The sequence below is a fragment of the Denticeps clupeoides genome, chromosome 10, assembly GCF_900700375.1.
Source record: "Denticeps clupeoides chromosome 10, fDenClu1.1, whole genome shotgun sequence".
NCBI lineage: Eukaryota > Metazoa > Chordata > Actinopteri > Clupeiformes > Denticipitidae > Denticeps > Denticeps clupeoides.
In genome coordinates, this window is record NC_041716.1 from 14143441 (window position 1) to 14160035 (window position 16595).

The following is a 16595-nucleotide window of genomic DNA, read 5'->3' on the forward strand; positions in this document are numbered from 1 at the left end:
TCAACACCAGCTCAACCGCCAAGAAAGCCCAGAAGCATCTCTACTTCCTGTGAAGGCTGAGGTCTCCCACCACCCATCCTCACCAGCTTCTATAGAGGGACCATTGAGAGCATTCTGACCAGCTGCATCACTGTCTGGTTTGGGAACTGTACCATATAGGACCGCAAGACCCTACAGTGGATAGTGTGGACAGCTGAGAAGATCTTCGGAGTCTCTCTTCCCTCCATAACGGACATTTACAACACACCAGCTGCATAAGGAAAGCCACCAGAATTGTGAAGGACTCTACACACCCCTCACATGCACTCTTCACCCTCCTGCCATCTGGAAAAAAGGTACCGAAGCATTCGGACCCTCACTGCCAGACTCTGCAACAGCTTCATCCCACAGGCCATCAGACACCTGAACACTCAGGTACTTTCCACTCTGGACTTACACAATCACACATCACACACACACACACACACACACACACACACACACACTCGCACTACCTCTGTTATATTGTGATATTATCTATCTGTAATATTATCTATTAATGCACCATTCATTTGCACATCAATATTTGCACTATTTTACTTTGTACATTTATTATTCATTTCACTAGTTTAGCACTGTCTGTCTCATTATTGTCTATATGCTTTAGTTAAATGTTATTCTTGCGCTGCCTGTGTTCCCCATTTGCACTTTTATGCAGCCCAGTTTGTCTGTGTTGCACACGTGCCTTTTATGTCAGTATGTAACTTTGTCTAATCGTTTAAATGTTACATGTAGCGCCAGAAACGTTCTTTCGTTTCACTTTGTGCTGTCTAACACGTATATAGCTGAAATGACAATAAAGATCAACTTCAACTTCAACTGGCGGAAAAACAGCATGGGCGTTTGTGGGGGCAACGAGAGATGGGGAGAAGAGGAGACAGTACTTCAGTGGGACACATGGCAGCAGTTGAAGCACACAATGGCCAGAAGGTACAGTCTTTACTGTGGCCGGCAAGAGAATTGTTTTTGGGCAGATCAGAAAGGGAGCAGGCATCTGGTGAGAGCATTCTCATTAAGGGCTATCAGGAGGCAGAACCTGGGATGCACTTGCGGGGCCTGATGAAACATGGTTGAGTTCGTGAGTTGGGGTACCATGGCAATGGAGGCACTTGTCTTCTGGGAGGTCAGATGCCGGATCCCTCTCCCATGGAGCAGCAGGTGTGGAGGGCCAGAGGCTGAAGAGGTGTCCAACGGAAACAGGTCTCTACAGGTTTTTCACTGGGGGTGCGGTGTTGGCGCGGCAGCTGTGACAAGGGCAAATCTGGAGTCAAAAAACAAAGCAGAGTCAATGCAAGGCAATATCAGTCCAAGAAAGAAAAAGCAACATGGTGGTGGAGTAGGGGGCTGTGACACAGAGACAAGAATGTAGACCTACACAAGGCTGGAATGGGTTTACAAGACCATTGCCAAGCAGCTGGGTGAGAAGATGACAAAAGTGGGTGTGATTATTCGCAAATGGAAGAACCATAAAATAACTGCAAATTCCCTTGGTCTGGAGTTCCACGCAAGATCTCACCTTGTGGAGTGTCAATGATAATGACATTTACATTTTTTACATTTTACGTCAGATGCTCAGGGATTTGAACCTGGGTCTTCTGGTTCATAGGTGAGTGTGTTAACCACTAGGCTACTACCACCCCCTGACAACAGTGTTGGAACCAGTCCAGAACTACTTGAGACAAACTTGTCAATGATCTCAAGGCAGCTGGGACCACAATCAGCAAAAGGTCCCTGCAATGTCCACAAGGTCCCTATGCTCAAGAAGGCACATGTTCACGTTCACCACTGAACATCTAAATAATTCAGAGGAGGACTGGGTGAAATGGTTGTGCTCAGATTTTGTGCCACTACTCAACTAGAAAGAGGATGAATGCTGCTTCAAAGAACTCCATCCCCCCCGTCAAGCATGGAGGTGGAAACATGTCAGGGGAAGGGCCATGGTGCACATTAGCAGGAACACAGCAGAAGCAGGAGGGGTTGGAGCTGCTGGATGTGTGATAAAGGCGGGCAGAGAGGGAAGCGAATTCCGAGTACAAACACTTGGGCTGTTCAGGGTGTTAAGGGTGGCACACTGTGCAGCAAGAAAGTCAGGGTTTATCGTTGTGTGGTTGTAGAGGAAACAGGTGTACATTGGCAACAGCAAGGGCAGATGAATCTGAGGGCTGGGTGGAGGCATATTCTTTGGTCAGGCAATTGGTCAAGCACATCAGGGTCAGAATGAGAAGCAACCAAGGACAAATCCATAAGAATGGTAAGAATGCGAAGGCAGTTGGTGTGAAGCAGGGTCAGTCAGTAAACCACAAGTAGAAACAAAAGGTAGAACCACAATGATGAGCAGGCTCTGGACAAGTTGGCCGCAGGATGTTTATACGTGATGCCCACCCTGGTCTCGACTGCTTCCGGGTGGTCATCCCCATGGGTGGCCATGCACGCCCTGTTGGCCCAGAGGTGCAACAGCAACCATGACAAAACATCATGCTTTGTGGGTGTTTTTCTGCCAAGGGGACACGGCAAATGCCCCGCATCAAAGGGAGGATGAATGTGGGCATGTACTGTCAAATCTTGGGTGAAAACCTCTTTCCCTCAGCCAGGGCATTAAAAAATGGTTGTGGGTGGGTATTGTAGCATGACAATGATCCAAAACACATGGCCAAGACAACAAAGAATTGGCTCAAGAAGATGCATATTAAATTCTTGGAGTTTCCTTGTCTCCAGACTTATTCCCATAGAAAAGCTGTAGAGGAAGTGGAAGGTTGCCAAACATCAATCACAAAACATTAATGATATGGAGAGGATCTGCATTTATGATATGGAGAGGGACAAAATGCTTCAAATTAACAGATCACATACTGCATACTACACTGAATAGTAGGGGTGGGGCAACATTGTGTTGCATAAAAAGTGCTTCACAGGCAAGGATATTTCTGCTACTAAGATTGCACCATTTATCAGTGAATGATAAAATAATTGTCCAGAGAAGCATCACCATCAGTCCTGTCATGTGTGGGGCTGCTTCTGATTCCAAGGGAGTGGGCTCACTCACAATTTTGCCAAAGAACACAGCCATGAAAAAGAATGGTACCAAATCATCCTTCTGCAGCAACATCTCCCAACCATCCAAGAACAGTTTGGTGAAGAACAATGCCTTTTCCAGCATGATGGAGCACCTTGCCATAAGACCAAAGTGAGAACTAAGAAGCTTGGGCAACAAAACATTGAAATTTTGGGTGCATGGCCAGGAAATACAATTAAGAACTTGTGGTCAATCAAGAGGCGGGTGGACAAACAAACCCCCACATTTTCTGACAGACATCAAGCACTGATTATGAAGGAATAAACACCAAAGTTTTCAATCTTTTTCTCATTAAACCTTTTGGCAACATCTTTTCTGAAGTTTGAAGTTCTTCCACTTACGGAAGATGGAGGTCACTGTGCTCATTGGGACCTTCAAAGCAGTAGAAATGTTTCTGTGAAGTTATGTACTTAACAAAAAAAGGTGAAATAACTGAAAACTTGTTTTGTATTCTAGTTTCTTCAAAATAGCCGCCCTTTGCTCTGATTACTGCTTTGAACACTCTTGCCATTCTCTTGATGAGCTTCAAGAGGTCGTTACCTGAAATGGTTTTCCAACAGTCTTGAAGGAGTTCCCAGAGGTGTTTAGCACTTGTTGGCCCCTTTGCCTTCACTCTGCGGTCCAGCTCACCCCAAACCATCTCGATTGGGTCCAGGTCCGGTGACTGTGGAGGTCAGGTCTCCACTTTTTGTTAAGTACATAACTCCACATGTGTTTCATAGTTTTCATTCATAGTGAGAATCTACCAATGTAAATGGTCATGAAAATAAAGAAAACACATTGAATGAGAAAGTGTGTCTAAACTTTTGGCCTGTACTGTATATAACTTCCAGAACTGAACTTGGGTACCAGCAGCCAGGACCAAGTCGCCTGACCTGCCAAAACTGTCCAGTAAAGAACAAACTGTACTGAAAAATGCCAACAGGAAAGACATGGGTGGCAGATAACAATAACCTAAAATATGGAGAGGAAACATTGGATGATGCAATAGCATACAGGGTGGGTGAGGACAGGGAAGAGGTGGAGTGAGACCTCTACTGTCTCTCTCTCTCTCGCTTCTTTTTCCTTTCTAGTGACTTTGGACACTTATGACAATTTGTCACCTTCCAGAATCATCAGTTCTTGTCACTGTTGTCAGAAATCCATGTGACCCAGCATTTTAATAAACTGGCATATAGTGGATTGCTTCACATAATAGCAAATGACGCAATGCCTCTTTTAGTCATTATTTGTGGTCACAGTGACATGATGATGCAAAAATGTTTATTTAAGTCTAGCATCAACTTCCTGACATGATTTTAATAGCAAATAATATGAGCCTATCACATCAGGCGAAATCTGTTCCAGTGAACTGTGTCCAAGAAATGATGTGCTGATGTGAAGGACAAAACACAGTGGAAAGAAACAGAACCTGATTGTGGAACGGTCAAGACATCTTTATAGTTCTGGGCAAATCAAAGGTTGCAATACAAATCAAATCAAAGAGTTCTGTTCTGGTAAATCTCCACCCCTCCACCCCTTGAAAAAGCCTTGCACACCCCTTCCCTTCCTGCCTGCTTTCCTGTGAAAGTCTACAATATAAAATGTTGCCTATTCTGGACCCTGTCCTCCAACCCAAGAGCACAGCTTTTAGAGGCTTTTCAAATACAATTTGTTTGTCAAGACAGGTAAACTGATGTTTTTTTCATGTTTATTTAATATGATTTGTCTTATAGAGGACATTCCTTCCTTCTCTGGCTTCCAGAGTCAAAGGTCCTTAAACATTGTATTTAAACACACTTGCACATATAGACACTGATTTTCTGTGAAGTTGTGGACCAGAATGACAGAGACACAGGAGACCTGATGAATATATCCACCCCATGCAAAACCAGGGAAAAGCCGAGCTCCAGAATGAAACTCCTCAACAGTGGCATGCTCAGTTCTCCCTACAAAAAACACTGTGTGACCCAGATGTGGGCAGTGCTGGGGAATGTGTGTGGGTGAGGCCAACAGTGAGCATTTTCAAGACCCTAAACACTGTGATGGACAAGGCGCTTAGTGTGTACAGGCTGAAGCCGATGGCACAAAGGGGAACAGTGTGTATGTGTGTGGGTTCATGTAACATGCATGAGTGGCGCCATGTAAAAAAACAAGCACTCATACATTAAAACTTTGCATAACAGGCCGATACGGAAGTGTAAAGAGCAATGGGCAGGCGCAAGACAGAAGTAGAGTGGAACAATTTATAATATGAAATGGCAATACAGTAAGGATGGTTGTTTAAATGTTTTATCTATTCTGGCATTTACCAGCATGCCTTGCATCAGAGCCCTGAAAACACACCACAAACCCCAAAGAATGCTCTAATATGGCAGATTCCAATACTTTTTTCGTATTAAATGTAAACTAGAGTAATTTGTTAAGTCAAATATTTTTGAAATATTGTGATGCTGAAGGAATTGAAATGAAAATATGTGGCTATAGCGCCCCTAAGTGGAATGGTCATGCCACTGCTTCTCCATCCCACATGCTCTCATATATTATACTTTCACATGAAGAAAATACCTAAAACTATTTCAATTACTACAAATCTATTATTTGCCACAGACAATACTGTGTGGGAAAAGCAGAAATCCAGGTAATGCTAAACTAGATTCCCTACTTCCAGTATATCCAGTTCATTATTACTATCAATATCTTGCACTGTACTGCATCCTGTACTGCATCCTTGAATGTTAAGTCAGTGAAGATCTTCTACCTGTAGATGGCTCCGAGGACTAACATCTCTCTTGCTCGCTCACTTACTCACTATCCACATCTGTTTAATCCCAGTCAGGCATCACGGCTGTCGAGTGGAGCCTACCGAAGGACATTGGGCACAGGGCAGAGACTCACCCAAGGTGCAGCACCTGCACACACCACACACACCTTTGGCCAATTCAGAGTCACCAATCAGATTAGTGTGCATGTATTTGGAGAGCAGGAGGAAACCGAAGAAACCAGCAGAAAATTGGGGTGTTGACATTAATAGACTAATCGGCGATGTTTACTTTACGTTACTTTACTTAGCAGACGCTTTTATCCAAAGCAACATACAAGAGGAAGACACCAGCAATTCTTGTTCGATTTCTCTAGATTTTGCATCGATGCAGTGCAGAACATAATCGATTACATCATAATGATGTTGCTTGGTGAATTTCTGGAAGAGCTATAAAAATTCTTAGTAAAAAATTGTGCCGGTAGTGTAAAAACGCACACATGAAGACCATGTGGTGTTGGAGAAGAGAATAGAGTGTGTAGAAAAAACTCTTTCTCCCTCCACACAGAGCACTGTATTTAACCACTCCAATTTGATGTTACCTGGCAGAAAGAGGCATGGCACAACAGAGGTTAAAAATGAACAGTTTCTAATTTATTAACACCGGTAAATAATTATTGTAGTTACATGTGAATATTGAATGTAAAAAGGTACCAAGGTTATAGAGAAAGTAAACATGAGAAGAAAGAGTAAAGAGGGAGAAGAGAAAGAGAAGGGAAGATAAAAGTCCCAGAAGCCTTCCGGCTTCTGAGGGAAAAAACCCCCTGAGCAAGATAGCTCAGAGGTCCCTTTTCCACATGTGTGCAGACATTTATACCCCTGGCCTACAGGAAGTTGTCACTGGCCTACAGGAAGTTGTCACTGGCCTACAGGAAGTTGTCACTGACCAATCAGAACCTGTTGTTTCTGATGTCACGCCCCCAGTGCCTCCCATTTGGTGAAGACAAAGAGGGTGGGCGGTCCTGACGGCTGATACTTCGCACGTTGACGTCGGACAAAAGACATGTAAAAACCGGGGTGTCGAATCTTCACCCTCAACCATCGACACAGGAATGTTACACTTCCCCCTGCAGACATCTGTTATGCAATGCAAAAACAGGCTCCTGCGATGTCCATTCTTACAGTAGTGACTGTGGTAGCAGTGCATTCGGTCTGAAAGCTGAAAATCTGTGTTCAGTCTGCACTCACCTGACACCATGGACATCTGAACCAGGCGCTTTTCTGGTGTTTGTGACATCAGGTGAGCGTGGACTGAACACCGACCATTTTTCGGCTCATTGTAACAAATCAACGTGTCCACACTGTGTACGAGACCTTAACTCTTGTATTTGAAAACATCATGTGACTAAGTAGAAAATGTATGGGCTGCATTGATGTTGAGGCATTGATAATCATAATTGAATCGAATTGTGAGACCAGCGAAGGTTCACACCTCTAGCAGAAACCCACAAAACTCCTCCCATATCAAGCCAGAGCCCAGATTCAGTCTCTTGGAGGTGTGAGGCCACAATGATGATTAACTTGTAATTATTTCAATTATTAATTTATAGGGATGTTTTAAAGTAGGATTGTCTTGCACATCACTTGCACATCTCAGCTTTTTCATTCATTTTTATTTGTTCTTTGGTTATAATATGTGCTTAGTTCATAATATACAATAATTGTATTTGGCCTACATTAAATACCTCTGATTGAAGCTATAAACATTGATTTAAATCCCAATTTCCAAAATTTCTTATCTGCATCTGTCTTCATGCCACTATCTGCAGGGACAGACCTAGAACAAGGTATCTCAAGGTGATGCTCACTATTCAAAATACAAAAAAATTCTGTCAAAGTACTGTAAGCCACAAAAAAAGATGAACATTGTGTAATGGAGTATTTGTGATCATAATTTGACAGTTTCAATAAAAAAATGAGCAATTGGAAAAATGAACCCTGTTGGGGTTGCTTGGGATTTTACTTGTAGAACTGTAGCATTGCTGCAGTAGACAACAGGACGTGACAGCTGTTCGGAGGATGTAACTCATGCTGTACGGGCAACAGGTGGCTACAGAAAAAAAAGGAGCCAGCGTGTGGGAGAGAGTGCGCTATTAGAGCCTTAAAATTATTCATGCAGAGCTCTGTGCATGCTTAAGTCTGTGTATGCCGTATTTATCCAAAAGTTCAGGCTCCACATTCGTGCTGGTTTTTGATGTCTGCACTTGATAAGGGCATAATGTCCTTTGGTCAGTAATTAGACCCCTGGCCTTCTACCCTTGCTGTAACTCTCTCCTGTCGTCTCCTCCAAATAAGCTGAAGGAATGGCTGCATGTTGAGCCTGTGAAGCATTTGCTTGATGATAAATACTTGTTACGTTCACACATCCACTGCATAAAACATCACATGCCCAAGAACTATGCAACTGCTTCTGCGCTTGTCCTGATCCGATTTCAGGAGCTACTTTTCCTAAAAAGGCCAAGGTCAATGAAAAACACTACCAAGGATAGAAAACTAATGTCTTAATGGAGCTGTCCGTAATTGATTAGATTTAGTTATGCTTTACAATACTAATGTTCTTCCTTAGTGATGTAACGCCAGTGAAGTAAGCCAAGAAGGTTTTTCAAGATGATTTCAATATGGTTAATGTTAATGAATGGATAGAGTGGTGATTCATGAGTTAACAATGATATCTTGGAACAAGCAGGGCTGGATTTGGATCTAGGGTAGCCTTTCCCTGTCACCAAACAAATTGGTAAAATGTTCTGCACTGTCACCAGCCATAATGTTTCTAGGGCTGCTTTACTCCCCCAAAGACCTAGTTGCCATTCAGTCATTGTGGGGACAGTGACTTTGAAGGTGCATCAAAGAGTTTCACATTTTGTTGTTGGTCATTGCGAAAAATATAATGAAAATACAGGTAATTTCTCCTCCAAGTGAAATCAAGTCAGTCAGATTTAATATCTGTTGTAAGCACTATCAAGTGAATGACAAGAAGAGAGGGCCTTGGGCTAATCTCTCACACATTTCCAGCAGGAACATGGAGTTCTTGACAGCTAGTGTTATGCATAGACCAAGAGCTCGCCCATCATATGACATGACACGCCTTCCTCTGTGCCACGCAAACTGATTCCTATGGATGGCAGAACACATTTCTGACATGGGACTTGATTTGACCAAATCTCAGATTTGATAAGGTACAGTCGTGGCTGAAAGTTTTGAGAAAAAGTAAAGTGTAGTGATTGTCACATGTGATACACAGTAGCACAGCACACGGTGCACACAGTGAAATTTGTCCTCTGCATTTAACCCATCACCCTGAGTGAGCAGGGTGAGGCGCCCGGGGAGCAGTGTGTGGGGACGGTGCTTTTGCTCAGTGGCACCTCAGTGGCACCTTGGCAGATCGGAATTCGAACCAGCAACCTTCTGATTTCGGGGCCGCTTCCTTAACCGCTAGGCCACCACTGCCCCTTGCTAGGCCACTGCTGCCCCATGACACAAATAGTGGTTTTCACAAAATTTGCTGCTTTCTGACATGGACTAAAAAAGTGAAATATAATAAAAAGAGAACATGCAGCAATTTAAATTAAACAAGTGGTCGAATAAAACAGAAAATATTTAAGACAACATAGTAAAGAGTTATGAAAAGACTGCCGAAGAACACCGTATAAGAACCGCCTCACACTGGGTTAAAAGCCAGGGTGTAAAAGTGAGTTTTTAAACGCAGTGATTGACTGACTTGACACTGATTGGTAGGTCATTCCATAAACGTTGGGCGCCACTGCAAATGCCCTGTCACCTCTGAGCTTGTGGTGGGGCTTAGGAACAGACAATAGTTCTTTATCCTATATTTTCACTTATGTGCTCCTTCTAGAAATATTATGTAGAACTTGCTTTAAATTCTTTGCCGTTTTAGAGGTCTACATCAATACATTAATGTTTTTTTCCACCTCAGTCACTATCAGACCCGAATCTTTGCTATTTGGAATTATATAAATCTGGTAAATTAACCTCTGGGGCCTTGGCCAGGTTGTGTCCTCACCCTGAGCCTTATATCCTTGCATGGACCCCAGCAGCCTTGACCCTGTTTAGGAATGATCGATTATAGAAAGTGAGTGGGTGAGTGAGTGAGTGAGTGAGTGAGTGAGTGAGTGAGTGAGTGGGTGAGTGTTTCGTTGTTTGTTGGTCCAGTAAGGCCTGCAGATCCACGTCTTCATAAACATGATTTATGCTTTATAGTATTTTTGAAATACAATACTGGCTCACTTTTTCAGAAACTGGTTTGCTTGTGGTTCCTAAAATCTTACTACGTGAACTCTGTGATCCTTTTTTTTTCAGCATTTGGAACACAATGTGCTTTCTCTTTCTATGAAGTAGTAATTTACTCAGCATTCTCATAATTGTTAAAAAGAAATTCCTGTGAAGTGCTCCACCCACAGCAAGCCCATGTTTGTTGGATAGACCTCCCAGAAAAGGAGGTGCCTGTGTTGTGACTGCTTAGTAAATTCAGTGCTATAAATATGTTCAGTGATTTGGATTGCATGCACTGCTAGATGTGTACCAGAGCTTGGACTGACCAACTTTTATACAAAATTGTACATAATACAACACAGGTATGTGTCTATTTCAGTGCTGCTTTTTATTCAGTCACTATGTTACACTGCTAGGTGCAATGATCATTTTAGTAATAATAACAGCTACTATTACTGTTGTTAGGAATTTTGGGGTGGACTGCTGACCGTGCAACAGGTAGACTTACAAGTTTAATGTCTGTGTGCAGAAACACATGTAATTTATGGTGATTTATTCTTTTATTTATTGCTTTTTTGCTCTCTACATGGCTGCTACTTACAGAAATGAATGTGGAAATTAATGTGTAATCACATGAATGCCTGGCTATAAACAGACTTTTATATATCTTGTGAAAAGTCTGTTGTCCATTGTGATAAAGCTTGACCTGTAGTATCCAGCTAGTTGTTCCATTAAGATAGTTTTATGTACTTCAATGTTGATCAATTAAATTATATATTTTATTTTTATGTATTTTGGGACTGTATTATGTTTAAGGATATATATATATATATATATATGTGTGTGTGTGTGTGTGTGTGTGTGTGTGTGTGTGTGTGTGTGGTGTGTGTGTGTGTGTGTGTGTGTGTGTGTATTGCCTTTTGATGATTGGACTGAGCGGCATCAGAGAGTAAAGCTGATGTTTCTCTACATGATATTGTGTATCCTACAGAAATGGCCTGTGTGCAACCCCAGCACCAACTTCAGGTCTATGAGAACCTTACCTTTAGTTCTGACATTGACTCTCTACTGGAGGGTAGTGATTTCCATGACCCCCCCTGTGACACGTCTCTGCCCAGTGTCAGTACCCTGATGGGGGACTATGTTGCTCATTATGACACATATTCATCCCAGATGTCCTCAGCCATGTCTTCCACCCAATCCACCTCTACCTGCTCAGGTGAATATGCTAAGGAGTCCTTTAAGATATCCTGTTGTTTGCACTGAACTCCGCTGATCAAGTGACATCTTCAGGCAGGTCCGACTCTTACTTTCAGACCCAGTCTGTCCTGGACTGGAACTCTCCCTATACCTCATGTGGCCAAAACCTGAACTCTTGGGGGATGCAGACACCTACACCGCAGCACACCCAAAATCTCTCCAGCGTTGGACAAATGACAGTCAATGAGATGCTGCAAGTACAGATGGTGGAGGAGAATCCTTACCTTCCTACATTGCAGGATGGGTCTAACAGCTCTGCGAAACAGGAACAATGCGGTACGGGCAGCCATATGCTTGTTAAGCACTACAAGATCATGGGAAATGAGGTTTGCTGTGCGGTATGTGGTGATAATGCCTCCTGTCAGCACTATGGCGTTCGAACCTGTGAAGGCTGCAAAGGATTCTTCAAAGTAAGAATGATGTGTTTTTTTAAATAATCTTTAAATGCAAATGGCTGCATTGTTTAACACTATAGAACTATGTTACTTAGCACCTCCTACCATGTAAAAAAACATGACAACTTGACTAACCAGTAAGGCAATGCAGCATAGTTTGCAACGAAGGGTAGCAGAACATATAGAAACAATATAGAAAGACTTTAATATTGAGCACAATACCACAAGTAACTTGTTAGACAAATAAAATGTTAAAATGAATTAATCAGTTATGTATGCTCTTATGCTGCTTCCATCCATATGTTTTTTAGTCCCCTAGCATTTAAGTTTTATAGTTTATAGTCGTATAGTTTTTTGTTCAGTCCTGTTCAAAATGTTCACAAGTCATCTGGGTTATCAGAATTATAAATCTTTATTTTAACTTTACAACAAGTCTTGATTTGAATCCTGAATGTAAGCGTTATGCATGTGTTTTTTAATCTGTTTGCAGAGAACAGTGCAAAGAAATGCTCAGTACACGTGCTTGCACAGAAGAGAATGCCCAATAGACAAGCAGCGGCGAAACCGCTGCCGGTTCTGCCGCTTCCAGAAATGTTTGGCTGTAGGGATGGTGAGAGAAGGTGAGGTGCTTTCTTTAGCCATCGTACTTATTCTACACCAAAGTATTTTATAACTGACGTGACGTAACCTAATCTTATGACCTTGTGCGAAGTTGTGCGAAGAGACAATCTGAAAGGCCGAAGGGGTCGTCTCCCCTCTAAACTAAAATCCTCCACGGACTCGACTACAGACTCAGACAGTTCAGAGAAAATCTTTTCGGCGCTCATCCAAGCCCACGTCAACTCCAACCCTGTCACTGGGAAACTGGACTACACTAAGGTAAGAGGAAGGCTTCACAAGACAATGAACTGAACTACTTTACCACAAGTATATGATAGATAGTTAGGAACATTAACATGAAAAAATGAAAACTACTTGCAGTATCAGGAGAAAGTGGCCAGTGGCTCTGTGAAGGAGGATCCAATTGATATTCAGCAGTTCTATGGTCTCCTCACCAGTTCCATGGATGTGATCAGGAAATGGGCAGATCACCTGCCAGGATTTTGCACTTTGTGCCCTGAAGACAGAGAGCTGCTGCTGGAGTCAGCCTTCATGGAGCTCTTCATCCTGCGTTTAGCCTACAGGTACAACAGCATGTCAGCCTTTGGATATCAGCATTCATCCAGATACATCCAGATACAGATACATCCAGATAAGAATGCAACACTAGAAACTAGGGCTAGGTCCTAGTCAAAGTGAACTTTATTATCATCTGAGCCAAGAGTATGGAAAGATGAAAATGTGAGGCTCAGTGTAGACAGAGTGAAGATATTGTGCTTAGGCAAGGACAGCAGTGCAATGAAAAGTGAACAGGATATTACAGTGCATCCAGAAAGTATTCATAGCAAATCACTTTATTATTATTATTATTATTATTATTATTAAAAATTTCTTTAGATGATTCTTCAGCTTAATTTGAGTTCATTGGACCTGATTTAGAAATGCACACGCCTGTTTCAATAAGGTTCAACAGTTGACAGTTCATGTCAGAGCACAAACCAAGCATGAAGGCAAAGGAATGTCTGTAGACCTCCAAGACAGGTTTGTCTTGAGGCACAAATCTTGGGAAGGTTACCGAAACATTTCTGCTGTCCCACTGAGCACAGTGGCCTCCAGCATCTGTAAGTGGAAAATGTTCAAAACCACTAGGATGGCCAGCCACCTACACTGAGTGGGGGAAGAAGGACCTTAATCAGGGATGTGACCAAGAACCCGATAGTCACTCTGTCAGAGCTCCAGAGGTCCTCTGTGGACAGTGGACAACCTTCTAGAAGGACAATTATCTCTGCAGCAATCCACTATTCAGGCCTTGTATGGTAGAGTGGTCAGACGGAAGCCACTCCTGAGTAAAAGGCACATGGCAGCCTACCTGGAGTTTGCCAGATTCATGAATTCCTCTCAGATCATGAAAAACAAAATTCTCTAGTCTGATGAGAGAAAGATTGAACTCTTTGATGAGAATCCCAGGTGTCACATTTGGAGGAGACCAGGAACCGCTCATCACCAGGCCAGTACCATCCCTGAATCCGATTGAACATCTCTGGAGAGTTTATAAAATAGCTGTGCACCAACACTTCCCATCCAACCTGATGGTGTTTAAGAGGTGCTCCAAAAGGAATGGGCCAAACTGGCCAGTTTTCCAGGCTTGAGGCTGAAATTGTTGCCAAAGGTGCATTGACAAAGTATTTATATATATATTTATGTATATATTTCTCTTTTTTTTATTTTTCAGTAGATTTGCCAAAAAATCAAGTAAACTTTGTCACATTGTCATTATTGGGTGTTGTTTGTAGAACAAATAATGTATTTAGAAACAAAATACATTTAATTCATTTTGGAAAAAGTCTGTAACATAACAAAATGTGGAAAAACCGATGTGCTTTCTGGATGCACCGTATGTACTGAAACAAAAACATTCAAACTTCATCAACAGTGGCAAGAACTAATATGCAATATGCCATTTCACTTTGACTGAAATTATTCTAGACAAGAGATTAATAAAAGGGAAAAAAGAAGTCCAGGTATAAAACCGCTGTGGCCAGCATAAGTCATTTTATTCCACATACCTGAAAGCAATGTCTGTGTATTTGGATTTGAAGGGTAAAGGGAGATGTGCTGTGTTCGTTGCTATTGCCTTATTATGAATGTTCTCTGTATCCCTGAAGGTCAAACCCAGAAACTGGCAAGCTCATCCTCTGTAATGGTTTGGTTTTGCATCGACAACAATGTGGGCAGGGCTTTGGAAACTGGATAGACTCTGTCATGGATTTCTCCGAGAGCCTTCATCGCATGGGCATAGATGTGTCAGCCTTTGCCTGCTTTTCTGCCCTTGTCATCATCACAGGTGACATGACACTGATGTCATTCATTGTTTGTGATGGAAGAATCATAAATAACGGTATCCTAAATGTATCCTGTGTCTTTTCCCCATGCGGTCATTGTGCTTTTTGTCACTAAGTAAATCTCCTGCTTTTTGTAAGTCATGCAAATTTGTCCTTTTGTCCATGCACCGCTGCTTATCCCTGGCACCTATATATATAAGGTGCTTGCACACCTTGGAGGTGTGAGGCCATGTCGCAAACTGCTGTGCCACCATGCCACCCAGTACCACTACAATACTAGGGTTGTTCTTTTTCTGACTACATTGTAGAAGAAACACTCAGAAATATTAAATAACACATGTGAAGTTACGTAGTTGACAAAAATATACACAATTACATATTTTAGGCTCTACATAGCAGTGAAACTCTGCTGTGATGATAGAATCTCACTCTGCTGATTACTCTGAACCACTTTTCCTTAAACACTTGTTGGTTGCTTTTTGTTCACTCATGTTTATGAGCATCTTATGAAGATGCCAATAGTGTACAAAGCAGTCACAGAAGAAAAAAAACACTCCTGTTAACAAAAATCTAACTGTTATAAAAATCTAACAATGTTAATCTAACTAAATCTTAGAGTAGGTGTGTTGAAACTTTTCACTGGCAGTAAATTGTACTTCTGCTCAATTTCTGCCTGTAGACCGCCATGGCTTAAAGGAGCCCAAACCTGTGGAAGAGTTACAGAGCCATCTGATCACTTGTCTCAAAGACCATGTGTCCAGTTCCACCGCCTCTTCCCAGGCCAGCTACATGTCCAGACTTCTAGGGAAGCTTCCAGAGCTGAGGACACTAAGCACCCAGGGTCTCCTGCATATCTTTAGCCTCAAATTGGAGGGAAATGTCCCTCCATCTCCTTTGCTGGAGAAAATAATCAAACACATTTTGCCTTTTTGAAATGTGGACATTCAAGATTGACATTAAAGGAAAGATGTCAAATCATAATGGAAGCTTTGTGTTTGGTAGGTTCTTAAACAAGTGAAGAAAAGTACCACACTGGACAGTGTCACATGGACCAAGATTGTGCTGTTTGTGAAAATATCCTCTCTCAGGGAGAGCAAGAAAATTGGGCATGAGTATTTTGTTGATTATTTATACAAATATAATATTTCATTTTCCTATTGCTTTGTCACATGACTTTTTAAAATAAAAAATAAAAAACAGACAATTTAACATCATGTCATTCTTTGATTCAGTTTTCATGAAATCTTACAGAAAATATACTATAAATGTTTTATTGTAACATGTTTTTGGGAAAAAATACTTTTGGGGTGATATCTATGTTCTGAAAATGTACACAATGGATGATTAAGATGATGGCACATTGTATCACAGTGTGCATCAGTAAAATGTATTGAGTAAAGTGTCATACAGATCTTTACAAATACTCAATGGAATAAAGGAAATGGTGTTAGCTTCTTGTGTTGTGGCCATTTTAGAAAAGATTTCATTGTCATTGTGCAGTGCACAGGTATTAAGCCAACAAAGTGCAGGCAGAAATGTAAAAATGCAAAAGCACCTTTTTGCTTTATCAAAAAGGTGTATAATTGTATTATATGTATAATTGTGCATGAAACTCAAGTGGACAGTTTGGGTTGGGAAGATAAATCACATCACATTAAGGTATTATATCATATACAGTCCCTGACAAAAGTTTTGTTGCTTATCTATTTTGTAGAAAGACCTGCTATTAACCTGACTTTTAATGAATCAATTGGTGTCAGAAATAGCTCATATGAAAAGCTAAAACTCCACCAAATTATGTTTAATGCATTGAAATGAATTAGTTTCACTGAAAAAAGATTTATCATTTAATCAAG

At 41.6% G+C, this 16595-nt stretch overlaps 1 protein-coding gene across 5 annotated transcripts; it reads left to right on the plus strand.

The window, feature by feature from the left end:
* The first annotated feature begins 10398 nt into the window (after positions 1-10398).
* LOC114798242 (nuclear receptor subfamily 4 group A member 1-like) lies at positions 10399-16041 on the plus strand. Of its 5 annotated transcripts, none has more exons than XM_028993771.1 (9): positions 10399-10504; positions 10608-10640; positions 11134-11361; positions 11436-11812; positions 12288-12417; positions 12510-12676; positions 12779-12981; positions 14563-14741; positions 15419-16041. In XM_028993771.1, the coding sequence occupies exons 3-9, from the start codon at positions 11136-11138 to the stop codon at positions 15670-15672; spliced, it is 1536 nt and encodes a 511-aa protein (XP_028849604.1). In that variant the 5' UTR covers positions 10399-10504; positions 10608-10640; positions 11134-11135; the 3' UTR covers positions 15673-16041. The 5 variants fall into 5 exon arrangements, with proteins under 5 accessions (XP_028849604.1, XP_028849606.1, XP_028849607.1 ...); XM_028993774.1 differs by having other exon boundaries at positions 10451-10504; positions 10608-10689; XM_028993773.1 differs by lacking the exon at positions 10608-10640 and having other exon boundaries at positions 10417-10504.
* The last annotated feature ends 554 nt before the right edge of the window (positions 16042-16595 follow it).